Source organism: Prinia subflava, chromosome 16, assembly GCF_021018805.1.
Source record: "Prinia subflava isolate CZ2003 ecotype Zambia chromosome 16, Cam_Psub_1.2, whole genome shotgun sequence".
NCBI lineage: Eukaryota > Metazoa > Chordata > Aves > Passeriformes > Cisticolidae > Prinia > Prinia subflava.
The window spans coordinates 7,965,869-7,983,992 of NC_086262.1; the positions used below are offsets into that span (position 1 = coordinate 7,965,869).

The 18,124-nt window shown below is 40.3% G+C and overlaps 1 protein-coding gene across 11 annotated transcripts in view; it reads left to right on the top strand.

Annotated features, from left to right (window-relative positions):
• The window catches only part of RAPGEF6 (Rap guanine nucleotide exchange factor 6), a 119,413-nt gene that overhangs the window by 25,257 nt on the left and 76,032 nt on the right, over positions 1-18,124 (top strand). For all 11 annotated transcript variants that reach the window (XM_063413377.1, XM_063413386.1, XM_063413381.1 and 8 more), the window contains exons 3-6: positions 216-272; positions 1,223-1,306; positions 11,640-11,709; positions 17,548-17,691. In XM_063413377.1, the coding sequence (XP_063269447.1) occupies positions 216-272; positions 1,223-1,306; positions 11,640-11,709; positions 17,548-17,691 (355 nt within the window). The remainder of the gene's footprint in view (positions 1-215; positions 273-1,222; positions 1,307-11,639; positions 11,710-17,547; positions 17,692-18,124) is intronic.

Below are 18,124 nucleotides of genomic sequence, written 5' to 3' on the forward strand. Positions count from 1 at the left end.
TTGGAAAACATGCTGTCTGTTATCTATTTGGATAATGAAGAACACCATAATAATTTGAATTTTCCAGTTAAGCACATCCTTTGTTCAGAACAAAAAAAAATAGTTGAATTTGAGGTCTTAGAACCTGAAAGTGATTTTACTGAAATGTGGTGATTAATGGCTTATGATCTTTGGGGATTAAAATTGAATTTAAACTTCTCTTCCTCTTCCCTCAGAATAATGTCGTCGAGTGCCCGCTATGAGAGGTACAAGGGCAACCAAGTTCTCTTTTGGTGAGTACGTAGCACTTGTTGGAGTTCTTGAGCAGAAATGTGAGCAAACCCAATGTTTTGCATGTTGTTCTAAGTCATTTGCTTTTCAGTCGTTGTCAATAATTGATAAAAGCTTATGCAGAGGTGGCTGTAGCAGTAGTGCAGTGTTGATGTTTGGGAGGTGCCTGTGGCTTTCCAGCTCGGCTCGCAGGGACAGCAGAGCGTGTGTGTCAGTGACAGTGACAGTGGCAGGAGGCACTGGAAGGCAGGCAGTGTCCCCTCTGCAGTGCTGGGAGCCCTGGTGACACTCAGTAGGTGGCAGTGTATCCCTGGAGCTGGCACTGCCTGCATGGCTCCTTGTCAGAGCAGCCTGTACTGGAGAGGGATGGAGCTCTAGCACTGTCACTTTACACTGCAAAAATCGGTATTTTAGCTTACAGTTCTCTAGGTTCCTGCTGGGAGGCAAATATGCTTTTATTTTCCTCATATTTTAGCATTGCTTATGGCATATTTATCATCTCACAGCTAGTCCTAGCTTTCTAAGGCACAGCTTCCAGCACACCCCAGTCTAAAGGAGATGCTACCTGCTTGTTGGTGTGGTGGGTGTGTGTGACACACACCTGCTCCAGCAGCAGGTCAGTATCTGTGTGTGGGGTTGTGTGCTATAGCATTTATATGTAGCTGTATTTATAGCATTCGTGTATACTTTCACTGCAATAAAGTGTTTTCACCAAAAATTTCATTTTAATAAAGTAAATTTTTAAGCTGAGTTAAATGTCAAAATGTAAAGTATGAGAAACATTCCTTATGTGAATGTTTAAAAAAACAATCCTGGTCCAGTTACAGTTCCCATGTTCTTACATATTGAACTGGTAGAATGATAAATCATTATTTTACTACAATAATGTTTTGGGTAACAATTCTGAAGTGCTGTAAGGAGAAGTACATATCAGTGATTTCTTTTCTTACAGCTCAGAAACTATTGCAAGATGCTGGTATATCCTGCTTTCTGGGTCTGTGCTCATGAAGGATTCAATGTTTTTGCCACCTTGCAGGTATGTAAAATAATTGAGTTACTGTTGTTACTTAAGGCAATTTTTTTTTTCAGTAATTGCTTCCTATGTATTTGTGTTACTGTAATTTTTAAAGTGTTTTAAAATAATTTCATAATTTTGTTTTTCTAAAGTTTGATAGTGAAAGAAATGTTCAGGTAATTCAATTTAAAATTTCTAAGACTTTTTCAGCACGTTGAAATTTCTTTGTGAAATACTGCACTCAATCTAGTTTGCCTTTTTAAGTTTATAACAGAATTTGTAGTCAGCTTATTACCTTGGGGTCCCTTTGAATAATTTGTGGTGTGTGACTGTTCTGAGTAGAGTTGTGCATTGCAAAAACAGGACTGCAGATCACATAGCTTGTGCTGTTTGGTTGGAGGCTGTGTTTAATGGCACACAGGATTTTTGTGTGAAGCAAGAAGGGGCCAGCAGCATCGGCTGTGGAGAGCTTGTGCCAGGAGCCCGTCTGTGTCTCGGGGTTGAGACACTGAACACTGACATGCTTTCACTGAAGCACAGTATTAGACTTGAGCTGAACTGGGGCAAGTAATACCCTGAGTACCCAGGGTGATCCTCTGCTTGACCTTGCACATCACTCATTTTTATTTCACTGTGTTTCGCTTGAGTCAGCATGAGCTGACTGTGAGTGGATAGACTTAACGCCAACTCCAGCTTACATACATTTCCATATACTTGAATTTCCTAGGAAGTACTAGTAAGAACATACAGGACTGAATTTAACTGTAGGCTGGATATTTAAAAGTGCTCCTTGAGTGGCTGAAGGTCCTTGAGTGACACTGAGCAGAGAAGCTGTGGTTGCCCCATCCTTGGAAGTGTTCTGAGCCGATTTGGACAGGGCTGGGAGCAGTTTTGGCTAGTGGAAAGTGTCCTTGCCTATGGCATGGGGGTGGAGCAAGATGTGCTTTAAGGTCCCTTTCAACCAAAATCATACTGTGATGAGTCAATTATAAGTTCAGGAGTGCTATTGTTTTGTGAAACCTGGAGTGGGTCACTTGCTCATCATGAGAGCAGCCCTGCAAGATTTTTAAGTTAAGAGGCAGATCAGTCAGTAAGACCAGGCACAAAGATGGCATCATCTTGATTACCCTATTGCCTGGAGAATAGATTTGTTAATAGATTTGGCATTGGAGGAGAAGAATTTGCTTCTAGCATGAAAGCGATGGCCAGAATAAAAGAACAGGATTGACGGATTTGTGAAAGGAAAATCATGTCAGCAAGTTAAAGAGGTTTTGTGTTAACCTGGCTTGTTAATGAAGATAATTCATGTGAACAGGATATTTGAAGGAGATTACTCACAGCAAGATTATCCATAGGAGATATATCAAGGACCTGGAGGAACTTTTGATGCCAATTATGTGGCTGACAGCCTCCTACAGCTATGAGAATTGAACCTCCAAGGGAAAAATACAAACTCTTGAAACATTCAAGATGTAGTCTTATTGAAACAAACACTTCTCTTTTCCCAGTCCTTCCAAAATCTCTCAAGTGGAGAAAACTGGAATCGTTGTTCTACTCATGTAGTACATTTCTTTGCTAAAAATTACTTTATTTAAAATGGCCTCATGGTTGTGTGATATCTTTTCATGAGAGTTGTGGATGCATCAGTGACTCAATTAGCCATTTCTCTTTTCTTTAGTAAAAGGAGAAGAGCTAAATGCTTAGATCAAGAAAATGGTCATAGTGAAAGAGGAACTCCAGTTTTGCATCATGAACAACAGCTTGGGTTGAAATTATTTTAGCTTGTTTTGTATTAGTATTTGCGAGTAACAATACTTTATTAAATTTTGCAACTGACTGACTGTTAATAGTGTTTGCATCGGTTCTGTGTGAAGTGCCAGAAGCACAGAAAATACTGTGCTTTCACAGGACTGTTAGTGTTGGAAAGTAAGAATCTGAGATTGATTTGCAATTTGAAGAATTTAAAGATTAACAAAATGCCATAATTTTGATGTATGTAACTTTGTTCTCAAACATATTTATACCTCAAATGCACCATCTAAAGTTGGATGAGTTTTACTTCTGAAGCCTGTAGTGCTGCTTTCTGCAAATACTTGTGAATTTGTACCATTTGCTGCAAAAGCAAAGCAGTGGCTCAGAGCTCCTGTACTCCCAGCTTCTGCCACTGCAAGGTAGACTGGTCTTTTTTGTCTCCTGATCCTTCCTTTCCAGGTTTAACTTGAATACTGCTTCTACTTAGACTGCACCGTCTGCTCTGTCCAAGCTCTGTCCCAGTGCTCCTCAAACTCTGCTCTTCCTCTTTCTCATTTCCATCCCAGTCCCAGTGTCTGGAGTGTGAATAGTTTTTTTCCTCCCTCTGCTCCCATGGTTTGGATCCATGTACGCCAGTCCCCTGCTGCCATACAATAAACCTAATTTCTGACAAACTGGCAGTTGCCCATAAGGTTCTGAACTGTGATAATTGTTGCCATAATTGGGATTTACGTTTCTTACTGTGTGACTGGAAGTATTGCAGTCACAATACAATACTCTTGAGTGTATGCTTCACTGGAACTAACTATTGTGGATTATTTTCTCTACTCTCTTAAAGGGAGCTTCAGGGTTCATCCCTGTGCTTATCAAGTCTGAGAGATTTAGTACTCAGCACAGAATAAAAGCAGTTATCAGGTTATTCAGTGCATTTGTGGCTCTGGGTGAGGTGATGTTTTCCCTGGATGTTTATTAAGTGGTGGCTGTAACTTATAGCATTGCCTGACAGCCAGTAAGTGAAGCAACAACTTGGGAATGCTACCAATAAATGTATTTGTAAAACTAATTAATTCAGATCCAGCTGTGCAGATTTAAATTCTTCTGGCAGAGCTAGTGCTGGCATGAAAATACTGCAAGGGAAAAGGGAATGTGGATGAGAAGAGGCAACATGCTAGTGAGAAGCTGTGTCCTGGTGTCCCTAAGTGCAGCAACTTCTATTGGGCTTGCTGATGTCGAGAGAGGGCTGGGAAGGTGTTGCAGACTAAGAGTACATGGTGCATCTTGTTTGATATAGACTAACCTTCTAAGAAAGTCAAAAAATGAAGAAAGACGGTGTTCAGACCTGTCACAACTGTATGGCCAAATAATCTCATCCATATTTTCCCCGTAGCAATAATTTCCTTTTGGTCTATTCATGGTTCCTTGCAGCATAAACCCTTTAGAAATTTTGTGGACTGCAAGAGATACTGATTGTGCCACAGAAAGAGTTTTTTGTTCGTTAAACTGAAGTGTAAGAGAAAGGAAATTAAAAGAAATGAGTCACGTATGGTTTGTTTATAACTAAAGTACAATTTTACTAAAACTTTGCGATTCCATTATCTTGGAATAGCTGGAAAGCTGCACAGAAAGTGGTTGGTGAGACACAGGCTTCCTCAAAGGGTCATCATGTCGGAGTATAAAGTAATTAATACAGAGATCTTGAGCTTGCAGCCTGCAAATTGAGTAGCATGTTACACAGCCTCCAAAATAATTTCCAATTAAAACTTCAGCAGGCTTAAGAGATAAACCTGCTAAATGTTGTTATTGAGAGCTAATGCAGAAATGGGTTTTGATGACTGAGCATTAATTGAAATAGGTGTTTTGCATTCAGCCGTGTATCTTGTGGTGTCTGGTTTCCTTTAAACCATTTCCTGATGGAGTTAAGTATTACAATATTTTTCTAATGAAGTTACTTTGAAGAGCCCAGGACTTGCACAGCATACGATATCACGTAAACTCTGCCACTTACATTTGCTGAAACTTTTGGTCTGTGCTGATGGACCTTTTTTTCTATCTCCTTGTTCTGTTTCACAAGTGGAGACATTTGGGGCTGCTCAGCAGCTGCTGTGAGCCTCCTGATGCACCTGGGAGCCTCAGGCAACTCCCCACCAACCAACCCCATTGCTCAGATCATGGCTGGGCTGAGACAAATCCAGTGAAATTGAGACCTCCATGGAGAGGCCCAGAAAAACAGGTTATTCCTATGAGGGTTTTGATGTTGAGTATGCTCCTGTGTCATGACTGCAGTGCAGGAAGGGCAGATCCTGACTTTTCTGCCTGCAGTCACTGCGGCTGTTACTGCCTGTTATGGAACTTCATGGATTTTCCCTCAGTGTTACTTCCCAAACAATGGTGAAGAAATTTAAGTATAAAACTACATTTTTAGAATAATTAGATTGGTGTTTAAGAATATTGATGGTTATTCCAGCCGTTAATATACTTGTGTTGTACATTCATTGCTAAAGGAATGCATTTTGTCTTGGATCTGACCAACAGCAGCTTTTCAGTAGATATCCAGGGGTTTGCTGGAAAAACTGTTCTGCACAAGAGGTACTCTGCAAGGAGAGGAAAAATGAAATGCTTTTTCATAGCATCACATATGGTTTTGGTTGGAAGGGACCTTAAAGCTTATCTCATTCCATCCCTCTGCCATGGCCAGGGACACCTTCCACAATCACAGGTTGCTCCAAGCCCCACTCAGCCTGACCTTGAGCACTTCCAGGGATGGGGCAGCCACAGCATCTCTGGCGACCTGTGCCAGGGCCTCCCCACCCTCACAGGAAAGAATTTCTTCCTAATATCTCATCTAAACCTACTTAGGTCAGCTTAGAACCATTCCCCCTTGTCCTGTCACTATATGCCCTTGTAGCCCCCCCTGACTTGCAGAAAAACACATTTTCATGTGTTAAAAACCAACCACACAACATGTTTATTCCCTATGCATCTTGTCTCTTCCAGGCCCAGTTGTGCCCTTCCGTACAAAATCTTTTTGCATGGAAGAAATGCATCCAGGTTACTGGATAAGTGGGGTCATGGGATTCACTTTGCAGTGGCGAGTACAATTTATCTTCATCATGATGTACCTAAAAGAAGCCTGACAGGCAGACAGGCAGTTTGAGAGACAGGTATATTCATAAAAACAAAATACCTGCAAACCCTTTGTTTGTTATCTTGATAAACTGGTATATCAGGGCCCTGGCCCCGTTCTACATGTAATACAGTACAGAGTGTTACTGCAGTAAAGCTCCTGCAGGTAGCTTTATTGATGGTCACAGATAACTGTGCATTATTGACACCAATTTACACAGACAGGATAATGTTATGGTTTTGTAGTTCCTGGAAAATACAGAACAGAACATTAAGTGCCTGACATCCTGCCATTGATGGCTTTGATGTCTGAAATATCTGAAAATATTCTTTCACGATGTAATAGAATATTGTAAATTTGAAGATGCTTGCTGATTAGTGTTGAAACACATAATAAGACAGTCTCAGTCTCCATCTGTTTGTAGGCTGAAAGCTCTTCAGGACAGGCTGTGTTTTTACCTTTAATGTATGTACGATATTCTGAGTAATGAAGAATGAGAAGCTATCAGTATTGAATAACTCAATTGAGCATATTGATATCAGGAAAGGTTTCAGCAAAATAAGATGGCTATTGCTTAAATTTGTCAGTTTTGCCATTCCAGAAGCATTTCATCACCAAATACTCAGGTTGCACAACAGCTGGATATGAGAATTTTCAAACATTTGTGTTCAGAAAGCCATGTTTGTGCACATTCTGTTTCAAGAGCTATGTTCAATATATGTTACATTTGAGGCATTTCTAAATAGTTGACTTTATAAAAGTAAGATTTGTTATAAAAGGTCTAGTACCTTAAAGAAGTTTTAACAGCTTCCTGTTTTGGAGAGTGAGCGTGAGTGTGAAAATGGGAGTATTTTCAGATGCAGAAGGCTCCCTCCAGTGACTGATTTTGTTCTGTTCCCTGTGTCAGTGAAGTCAAGCACATACTCAGGTACCTGCACTTCTAAGGTACTCTGCAGTTGCAGAGAGATGAGCAAATCCCACAGTGGAAAAGGGACAGATGAACCAAGGAATGTCACACAATCACAGACTGGTTTGGGTTGGAAGGGGCCTCAAAACTCACCTGGTTCCAGCCCAGTACCATGGGCAGGGGCACTTCACTGGGCCAAGTTTCTGCAGGCTCTGTCCAGCCTGGCCTCAGAGCTGTTATCTGCAGTCCTGAGCTTCTACATTTTGGTAGCTCCAGTCTGGTCCCATGGCCTGAACACCCATTAGTTGTTGGTATGAGAGATTATGCCAGTTTAACTCACATTCTTTTCTCAGATGATGCAACTGCTTAAGCATTTTTGATTATGAGTAGCAGTGAATCAGAAGGAAAAAATGGTTTCTTGCAAATGAGGCATCCATAAATCAAGGATAAACAAAGCTGCCTTTGGTATATGGAAGACATTTTTTCCCATGACAGCATTGCAGACCATCGAGTGAGTGTGTGAAAATTAAAGATGCAGATGAAATAGATGAATATTAAGTGACGGGAGCATACAATAAAATTATAAATAAAAAAAATTGTATTGCAGTTTTATAGTACTGATTTTTTTCTAGGTTTCCAGCAGTGCCAAGCTATAGAATGATATTAAATTTAAGACTTATTTAAATCACACATGTGTTAACAATGCTGATTAAATTGCTGGATCATTTAAAACTTTAATGATTATACCAGTGGTAGTATGTCCTTTGACAATTTTTTTATTGTAAGTAGAGCTTAATTTACATTAGTTTCATGTTTTCTTACACTTCCATTGTTAATTTAAATTTTTAATTAGATTATTTTCCCCACTCAGCTTAAAGCACTAAAGCATGTGTAATGTGCTGTACTTCAGTGAGTCTTCCCCAATTTTCTTATATATCTTGCCACATATGATATCAGGAGGACGCAGTGTTTTTGAGATGTGCTTTTGGCTGGGGAAGCTGCTGTGGTGGTTGGTAAGCAGGAGGACTGAAATCCAAGGACTTCTTGGATTGGATCTTTCCAGGAAGCAAACCTGACCCTGGGAAAAGATGTCGGTGGTCAGGGTCTTGTTGGGTGCCAACTTGGGTAACTAAAACAACTAATAACAGCTCCTGCAAACAGCACTGTGTTCTTGGTGCCACAGCAAAGTTGTCTTCTAGTACCAAAAGATAAGATTGCCCCATCTCTTTCAGAATTAGATTTACTTTCCACAGCTCTCTCTTTTGAGAAACAGCATGGTTCAGGTTTGGGTGGGTCTTTAATCACTAGCTAAAGACTTCTCCAAGTAATTTGTTGTCACAGAAATGTTCCTTCTTCTTTGGAAGAATGTTCCATTTCAAAGTTTGCTCTTGTTTCCCAAGTGGGTTTTCTCTCCTCCACTTCCAGAGCTTTGTTCAACTGAACCTTTTCCATTTACAAACATTTAGGAATGGATGTTGTTCTGAAGCCTTGATTATAATTGGCAGATTAGTGAATTAGATATTGATGTCAGCAAACCTCTTAACTGATAGAGAAGCTAAATATTTGTATTCTAGAGGAAAAATATGTAATAAGTCATCAAGAAATATAAAACCCATGTTTCTAAAACATGTTGTGTATGTTAATTAAGAATGTTAAAAGTTGCTATTTTCAAGACATAGTGGTAGTTATGGCTGGGGAAAAACCATATGCAGGCTCCTTTGAAAGGAGCTCTGCTGTGGAATAATCAATAAAACATCCATGGTGTGTACCAGGAAATAATGAAACTTGACCTATTGACTGGTTAATATGAGTAGTTTATTCTTTAAGATTAACTGGGTAGGTTTTGTCTTTGGAACCTGATCCTTTTCCAAGTGTTTGGTTGTTGTGAAGTGCCTGATGGAACAGAAATAAGGCCAAGACCGTGACCTTTGCTCCAAGCACTCTTCTTGTCCTCATTGGTGTTTACTGCCATTACTTAATTAGCAAATGCTGCAACATAAGCAAAGGGAGGCTGGACAGTGGCTGAATTTGAGGAATGTGTTTATGTAAAAGAAAACAACTCCTCCTTGACCTCCAGGAGTTTGATCAAATGTAGTTAGACAGCAAAAATACTTAGCTTGAACAACCTGCAACAGGAAATTGGTGCATTTTCCTAACTACGGGGGATGTAGCAATAGTAGTAATCTGTTTTGTCATAAAACTGATACTGATCTTTTCTAGTTTTAAAAAGGTGCAAAACCTGAAACTTCCAGGTGCGCATGATTCCTTTGTGATTTTGGCGTTTTGGAAAAAAAAATCTTTCGTTTTCTGCTATAGGGAATACAATTATAAGTTATTTAACATTTTTTTAAAACCGAAAATAATCCTGTGGCAAAGTTGATCTCACTAGGGTTTTTAGTTTGTAGAGAAATCCTGACTTGGATTTCAGTTCAGCTCAGTATTGGAGCTGACATTAAAAATGATAGTTCTGTATTTTCTGAACTGAATTAACTGTTGTAGGAGTTAGAGTAGTTTAGCCATTATTTTTATGTGTTACGAAAACACAAGACTCTCATGCCTGGATCATGTGCTGTGTGGAAAAAGCATGAAAGAAGGCATGAAAACTTGTACTCTGAGTCTCTTACTATAGATGTGTGAAAATGGCAGTTTTCTACATGAAATCTGTGGTTGTCTGGTCTGTGTGAGAAAGTTTCAGTTGTCATGTCATTTATGACTATGTTGCACTCATGTAATTTAATTTCATTTTCTTTTCCTTCAGTAGACCATTAGCAAAATCAAAACTTGACATGGGAGCTGCTGTGCTCCTATTAACTGTAATTGTTTCTCCTAACTGGATTACACTGATAATTTCTTTGTTGCAATTATTCTAAAGCTTCACTTGAGTAACTTCAGAGTTTGAGAATCACAGAATGATTTGTGATGGAAAGGACATTTAAGCTCACCTGGTTCTAACCCCTGCCATGGCCAGGGTAAGGTTGCTCCAAGCCCCATCCAACCTGCCCTTGAACACTTCCAGGGATGGGGCAACCACAGCTTCTCTGGGCACCCTGTGCCAGGGCCTCACCACCCTCACAAGGAAGAGCTTCTTCCTAATATCTAATCACAACCACTCCTTCTTCAACTTAGTTTAGTTTTTTAGCTTCAGTTTAGTTCCTTAAATTCTTGTCCCATAGTTGCATATATCCTACAGAAGTTTTGGAGTGTTGTTTATAAACAGGAGGTTTTTTCAGCATTCTGTGTAAAGTGCTGGTGGTTTCAGTGGATCTTTGCCATCAAGATGACTGTGTATGTAACTCAAATCTTGTGTGGCTGGAGTTTCAGATGTACTTCTTAAACATAACCTCAGTGAAAACAGATGGAGCTGACCCTTTTTTTTAAGGGTTTGTCTCCACTCTTAACTTCCTTCTAATTCACGTGTTAATCTCTGCTTTGCATTAACCAGTTCTTCAGTTATCTCACCTGGTGTGAGGTGCTAAAATGTGAGGGATGTTGACAGTCTGAGTTCATAACACGGCAGCTACAACTACTGAACTGCTAATGCAGCCACTGTGCTGCTCATCAAGAAGTTTTGTTTCATGTGCTGGGGTGGTGGAATCACTTTCCCTCATGCCCAGGGAGTGAGTAGGTCAAGAATTCCCACCTCAGGAGGGAAGACAAGCTTGCTTAATCTGCGCAGCCAGATACGTTCAATTCCAGGTACCACTGCAGTCACAAATGGATTGATTCTAGAGGTTCTTGGTCTGTAGCACACCCCACACATCCCCCAGCAGTGTCTAGCTCAGTCCTCTTTTGCTGGTAGCTCCAGCACCCTCAGATCTGGTTGCATGGTTCCTTCTCCAGAGATGATTTTTCTAAAGTCACTGCTGTTGTTCAGTGTCCTGAAGGAAGTCTCCTGTTAGAGTTGATGAGCTAAAGCACAGCAGGTTGTTTTTAGCTGCTTTCCTCAGCTGCTGTCTTACACTGCCCATCATGCTTTGTTACATTTGGGTTCTTTCATACTTCTTAAAACAGAATCCATCACCATGACCCATTCCTTGTGATGGTACAAACAGCAACATAAAGACAGAGGTCACAAATTAAGGCTCATTAGAGAAGAGGTTCTCTATCCCCCCCTTTGCTGGGAGGATGAAGGGGGTGACATATAATTGAGGGAGCTCTCATTAAAAATGCAGTGTACTGAGTAGTATTTTGGAATCTTTGGAATTTATGTATATTTGTTTTACAAGGCCTGTTTAATGTTTAATTAAAATTTACTAAGGTTTTCTTGTCAGGACTGAAATGTATTTTAAGTGGTTTTGAGTATCTGCAAGTAGTAATGATTTTACAAAAGAACATTCTTTATATTTGGACTTTACATAGGCTGTGATGAGGGGTGCTGAATAAATTAAAATATTATGGTAATGATACTATCTAATTAGCATTTTTCATACAATAGTTTTCATCAATTTTTCTTTGTTCCTTTCTTTGTTTTTTAACAACATGGACCATTGCCAATTATTTTTGTTACTGAAAAGGTAAAATAGGCTGTTCATCTCATTCCTTTTTGTTTGCTTTTTTCCATCCCACTCTAGTTTTGGCAAGCAGTCTGGAGGGAAGCGAGGCTGTGAATGTATCATATTGGAACCTTCAGAAATGATTGTGGTAAGACAGATTTTTTTCATGTGTATTTAAATCTATTGCTGGTTTCAGCAAATTCTTTCTCTTTTACAGCAGAAAGCTTATTGTAAAGTATTCTATGAATCTGCAATAAAATTGCCTTGATTTCAATTATTCCTATGGCTGCTCTGTAACAGCAGTAGCTATGTAAATTTAATCTGGATGGGTAAATGATGATGATGATTAGGTCATTCTTTCTAAAATTATGCTTACTTGAGTTTCAAAAGCCTGGCAGTCACGGCTGAGCTGAGCATTCCTGAGTCAGGCTATGGCAGTCTTCTATATCGAGTATTTTATTTACACCCCCATTCCCCATTTCATGGCTGTTATTGGTCATATCTGGGTGGAAAAAGGTTCTTCCTCCAAGCCTTTGCTGTGCCACATAGTGTGAAGGCTTGTAGGTAGGAGAAGAAACATGACAGTGCTTAGCCAAGCTTGAAGGGTAAGATTTGTCACCATCCCCAATGTCCAGGATTCCGTCTGCTTCTTCAGAACACTCACTGATGCTGCCACATGCATATATAGGTGCATATATATGTGCTTGGAGAGTGTAGCTTAGTCCTTCCCAGGTTGTTGTACACATCCTGTGAGCAGTTGAAATACTAGAATTGCTTTTCCATAGGGAAGATGGACATCATATCCCAGCAGTGTGCCTGGGGACACAGGTACATCTCTTCCAACTTTCACCTTAGATGTTTTAATGGAGCTGAAACAAAGCTGTTTATTGTGCTCAGAACCCACCTGTCTGTTAATCAGACTTTGATCTCCAGACTGCTATTGATTTAGCTGCCCTAGATCTAGATATGGTAACATTAAAACTAATATTTGACAGTGTCTCTTACTGAGCATGTAAATATTCAGCTTCCATAAAATACTTTTCTCTCACAGTGCATTACCAGCAGGGATGTCAGCAGTGTCCTGTACCAAGTCCACTTGCTGTCCTTGGTGCAATTTGCTCTGTGCAGTGTCAGTCTGACTCTGCTCATGGGCTCTGATAGCATCAGTAATATGCTCTGTGCTGCAGCACGTACTTTAAGCTTCAGTCTGCCATGAAGTGCAGGTTAGGAGTGTGAGAAACCTGTCTTCATGCTCTGGAGTGAAACAGGTAATTTGTTTTATTCCGAATTCTCCAGTCTCTTCTCAAAGCTGGAATTCTGGGGGGGAGATTTATGCCTGGAGGGATGCCACAGGACTATTTGGTGGCAATATGTACAGCCAAATCATGGGAGTGCCCCAGGCCCTCTGGTTTGCATTTGCTGCTTTCCATTTTTACTTTTTAATTTACTTTTTAAGCTGCCAAGGATCTGGTGTGCTGAGCTGAGTGTCTGGTATACCCAGTGTGTCCGAGTGCTGTGCCTGGGCTGAGCTGAGTCTTGCCACCTCAGTGCTCCTGTGGCAGAGTGACAAACACTCACTTATCCAGTCATATCTGTTATTGGGTATTAGGGAGAAGTTCTTCCTGTGAGGGTGGGCAGGCCCTGGCACAGGGTGCCCAGAGAGGCTGTGGATGCCCCATCCCTGGAAGTGTCCAAGACAAGGCTGGATGGGGCTTGGAGCAACCTGGTCTGGTGGAAGACTAGACCAGCCTGATCTGGCTGGTGACTTGATTCACTGCAAGTGCATTTGTAAGTTTACATGAAAAATATTTAATGAGCAGAGGAAATATTAAGAAACTCCTACATCCTTCTTTGGTCATACCACCATTGCAGTAAATTAAAAAAAAAAAAAAAAGATGGAAATAAAAGAGGAGCTTCTGTGCAGTGTGTGCCTCCAGAGAGAAACTGACCCTACTGAAATATTTATTGAAGGAACTGGTGTTGTGTGTGTAACTTGAGTAGGCACAACTGTGATGAGTGTTTTCAGAGGAACACAGTATCACAGTAGCTGGGGAAGCCAGCATTGGCCATGTCAGCAGCCTCACACACTGCTGGGTGTTCCTGGAGACAAAGGCACAGCCCAGACAGCTGTTCACTTGTTTTAAATCTCCTCAATTGTCTGTAATTGTGATTAAATGCCAGTGAGAGTATAAAGACACTTGAAAGTAGCTTACATCCTTCTCTGCAACTACAGTGTAATCTTCCAGTAGGAAGATCAGAGAATTAGAAGTGCAGAGTAGTTTCCTCATTATATTTATGATCATGTTTTAAAGGTAAATGTAGCTAAAGGTACTATTAGCTGTATTTTCTAGGAAGCACTTCAAATAGTGTGGAAAGAAAAGCATCAGTGTGGTGGTGTGCACCTTGCTAATGATCTTCACTTACACAAGGTGTACTTGAGTTGCAGTTCCCTGATTAACTCTTATTAATTTATCTTGATTCTTTTATTTTCTCTAGTTTTTAATTTGTAATATACTAATGAGATTTAATACATAATGAATATTTATCTTCAAGCAGAAGAATTAGCCACTTTAATGGAGTTAAGGAACTCTGTTGTTTCCTGCTGGTGACTGATTTTTGATTTTTTTTTCCTTCTCTCCTGTCACTTTAGAATGTAAATCAGTTTTGTAGTGGGAATCCTCTGGGAACAGACCCATTTTAAGGGCCATAAAATGTGGTCAACCTAAGTTAATGAGGATAACAGATAGTGTGTGAATGGACATTGTAACTCATATTTTTGGAGGCTGAGCAATCTGTTGAATTAATAATAGCCCCATTTATCATTTTAGAAGACAGCTCAGAATTGCAGCATATCTTGGTGTATTGAAGTGTCATTGCTGTTGTTCCTTGGTGCTTTTATTTTCTTCTTCAGATCTAAGTGTACGATTTCAGGAGAGCAGTGTGATTGTTGCAGGTAGAAAATATTTAATTGCTGGTTTGGACTGCAGAGTGAACCAGGGCAGTCCTGTGGTTCTCCTTGATTTCTGTGTGGCAGCCAGTGCCTGGGTGAAGCTGCTGGTGTGGGAGCATCCTGCTGCTGCCAGTGTTTGAAGTTAATAAAGAACACCTTTTGATTAGGATATTGCAGTTAATGTGCTGTTCCAGACTACTTCCAGGAGCAGCTGGGCTGCTCAGCCTGGAGAAAAGGAGGCTCAGTAGGGAGCCTGACAGGAGGGTGTAGCCAGGTGGGGATCAGTCTCTTCTCCCAGGTAACAGAGGATAAAACAAGAGGAAATGGCCTCAAGTTGTGCCAGGGGAAGTTTGGATTGGATATTAGAGAAATTTTCTTCATAGGAAGGCTCAAGCCCTGGCACAGGCTGCCCAGGGCAGTGGTGGAGTCACCATCCCTGCAAGGATTTCATGGATGTGTGGATGTGGCACTTGGGGACAAGGTTTAGTGGTGGGGCTGGCAGGGCTGGGGGCATGGTTGGACACGAGGATCTTTGAGTCCTTTTCCAGCATTAACAGTTCTGTGATACTGTATTGAAAATGAAGTGGTGGGAAGCAGTCTGTGGGACAGTGTCTCCACCTGACTTGGTGGCAGCCTGGTTCTCCTGGCTCTGCAGAGGCCCAGGGAGTTTGTCCTCCCTTTGCTCCCATGCTGGGACCCAGCTCACAGGATCCACAGAGAACCTGAATTCCTCCACAGGGGTTTGGTGACACCTCCCTGCCAACAGGAATTTTGAGTTTTAACCAGGTTGAAAGCAGGGCTGGGTGAGGTGCCCAGGTGTGCCTATCCTGTTGATGTACAGAACATCCAAAACAATTTTTGTAAATCATAAATGTTGACAATCTGGTGGCCAGCTGGACTCAAAATACTACTTGTGCTGGTGGTACTAAGCTGGAAACTGTGACAGGGAGGTCTTTCCTGGTTTCTGATTTCCATGTTGTTTTTGTCAACAGCAGTTCACTGACCAAAGGAAGCAGGTGGTCTCATTTCCCACCACTTGTTTGTTTTGATTTGCTGCTGTCAAATAATTTATTTATGCTTACATTGTAGTTTTCAGTTAGAATTGTGAAAGAAAAGTAATTTCTTCTGTCACTGAGTGTTTGTTTTAATTTAGCTTTAAGAATACCTGTTTACTTTGGGGCTTCTTGATAATAAGGGTTATCTGTATTGAAAGAGTCTATCCACCTCAGCAGTTTCTAAAGTCCAGGTTAATCTGTTCTGTTGGAGAAGTTCACTGCTTATTTTGTTTTCTATGATCTTGTAAGACTGAATGCAGAAGAAAAAGGATAATGCATTTATTGAAGGAGCTCACATACAAAAATTAAAAATTAAATCAGCATAATTTTGGTTATTTAGTGAATAACTATGTACAAAACCAAAACTGCTTATTTCTGGAGGACTTCTGTACAATTTGAGAGCAATATTGTTTCTAGCTAGAAATCCATATTTATACTACATGAAGAAAGACTTCTACATCAATCATCTTAGTGCATTTTTTGATGATACTGGATGGCCTGTTTAAAAAGATTTTTTTTGTTTCTTTTTGTGTTTCTGCCTGCATACACTGTATTCTTTACACCCTTATGCCGTTGTGCTTACAGCACTGCTGCAAATAGAGATCTTTGGTTGTTTTCCTGTTCCTTTGCAAAGAGGTAATGAAATTACAGTGAAAAGTGTGGTTATCCCTTGCTGGGGGAACTCAGCTTTCCTGATTTTTTTTTTTTCTTTTTGACAATATTATGGTGTGAGCTTCACTCTTTTGTAACTTTCTAACTATTGTATTTTCAACCCATGTTCTTAATGTATGATTTCTCTATGGAATCAAAAATAACGCACAAGACAAGCTCGGCTGCTTGCAGCTTCCTTTGACCTCAGACAGATGGTAGGTGTTTGGAAAAAGTGATGCAGAAAGTAGATGTGATCTTGCTTTTGTGATGGTGTAGTTTGGTTACTTGTCTGTTTCTGTCTGTTAAGTCTTTCTGGGTTTAATTTCTTTGTATCTTTTGGATTTTAATTTTAAGATAATTTACTTGAATATGTGAAGTGAGTGCTGTGTAAGACCATACAGAGGTGGTTCTCCTGTTTCAGTAGTATAGTCTTAATATTAAGGATTTTCCAGTGGAATTTGGAGGAAAAAAAAAAAGCCATTGAAGACAGTAGAAGCGTCTGCATAGTAAATATATTGTAGAGAAGCTTCTTGCCTGCTGCAGCCTATTTACATGCATGTCTGCCCTGCTTCCTGCTGGGAGATATTTTTCCAAAACATCAAAAGGAAATGGGAAAGGATGAGACTGCTTTTTATAGAAAAAAAGAATTGTAGCTCTTGAGATAAAAGGTTTCATATTGGTTTTTACTAACAAGATAAATTTAATACTAATTTTTAATGTTTAGTCAAAAATAATATTTGATATCAAGATATGAATCAAGTTCCAGCCATTTCTCTATAATCCACTGGAAGTGATTAGAAGGCAGTGTGACATAGGTGAAGTAGCTAATTAAAAAAGCTGGAATATTTAAAGTTGTTTAGCTATGACTGATAATAGAAATAAATTATGCTTTTAAAAATTACACTACTAAAAATGGGGTATAATTGAGTATTTTTGCCAGATTGTAAATACCCAAAAAAGGTAACGTCTGTGTTGAAGATAAACTTGAAGTGAGCAGTGTCTGTAACTCCTTTGTGGTACATGTGGGTGCAGAAGGGTTTCTACTGATGAGTGAAATTGTTTAGAGGATATGTGTGCCTTTTTTTTTTTCCTTTTCTTTTAAATACCCTGCTTCCCGGAAGGAAACTGTGGCCTCCAGCTCATTGTAATCAGGCACTTCTCAGCTCTGCAGCAGTGGTTCTCTGAAACAACCATGGTGGTTTTCTGCAGAAAAGTTTAACTGCCCCCAACTTATGTTTGTTCCTTCCACATGAGCTTCCTACGGCTCCATCGTCTCTCGGTGCTATGGAAGAACTGGATGTTTAACCAGGAGCCTGAACGTGTGTTTCAGGTGGAGAACTCCAAAGACAATGAGGAGAACATCTTGCAGAGAGAGGTACCGCTGCGGCAGTCCCGTCGCAGGTACAGGAAGATCAACCAGAGGGGCGAGCGTCAGACCATCACGGACAGTGTGGATTCCAGCAGCTACGTGTCGGTGAGTCTGCTCCCCTCTGGCCCATCTCTGGCTCTGTGATGTCTGCATGGATGGCTGGAATTGTCTTCTGGTGACAAAACTGGTGAAGTGACATAGTCCATGCTTGCCATTTTTGAGAACACTTCTTTCGTGTTGAGGGGCAGTGAAGTGGTTTGGATTGAAACACCATAGGTGGAAGTGAAGGCAGTAATTGGAAAAGATGAGGTTTTTTTGTTTAGGGATCTTCAGCTGAGCACTATAAATAAATCTTAACATGCTTACTGTACAGAGAAATGGTCATTCTTCATTTTTGTTGTTTTACCTGGAATTCTTCTGGTAAGATGTAGGAATTGGTGGGTTTCTTCTTTTTTCCTTCATAAATTTGAACTGTGGTTTAGAGCTGAGTTAATTGCAAATGCAGATCAATACAGCATTAATGGTCTTGTACTTGGTT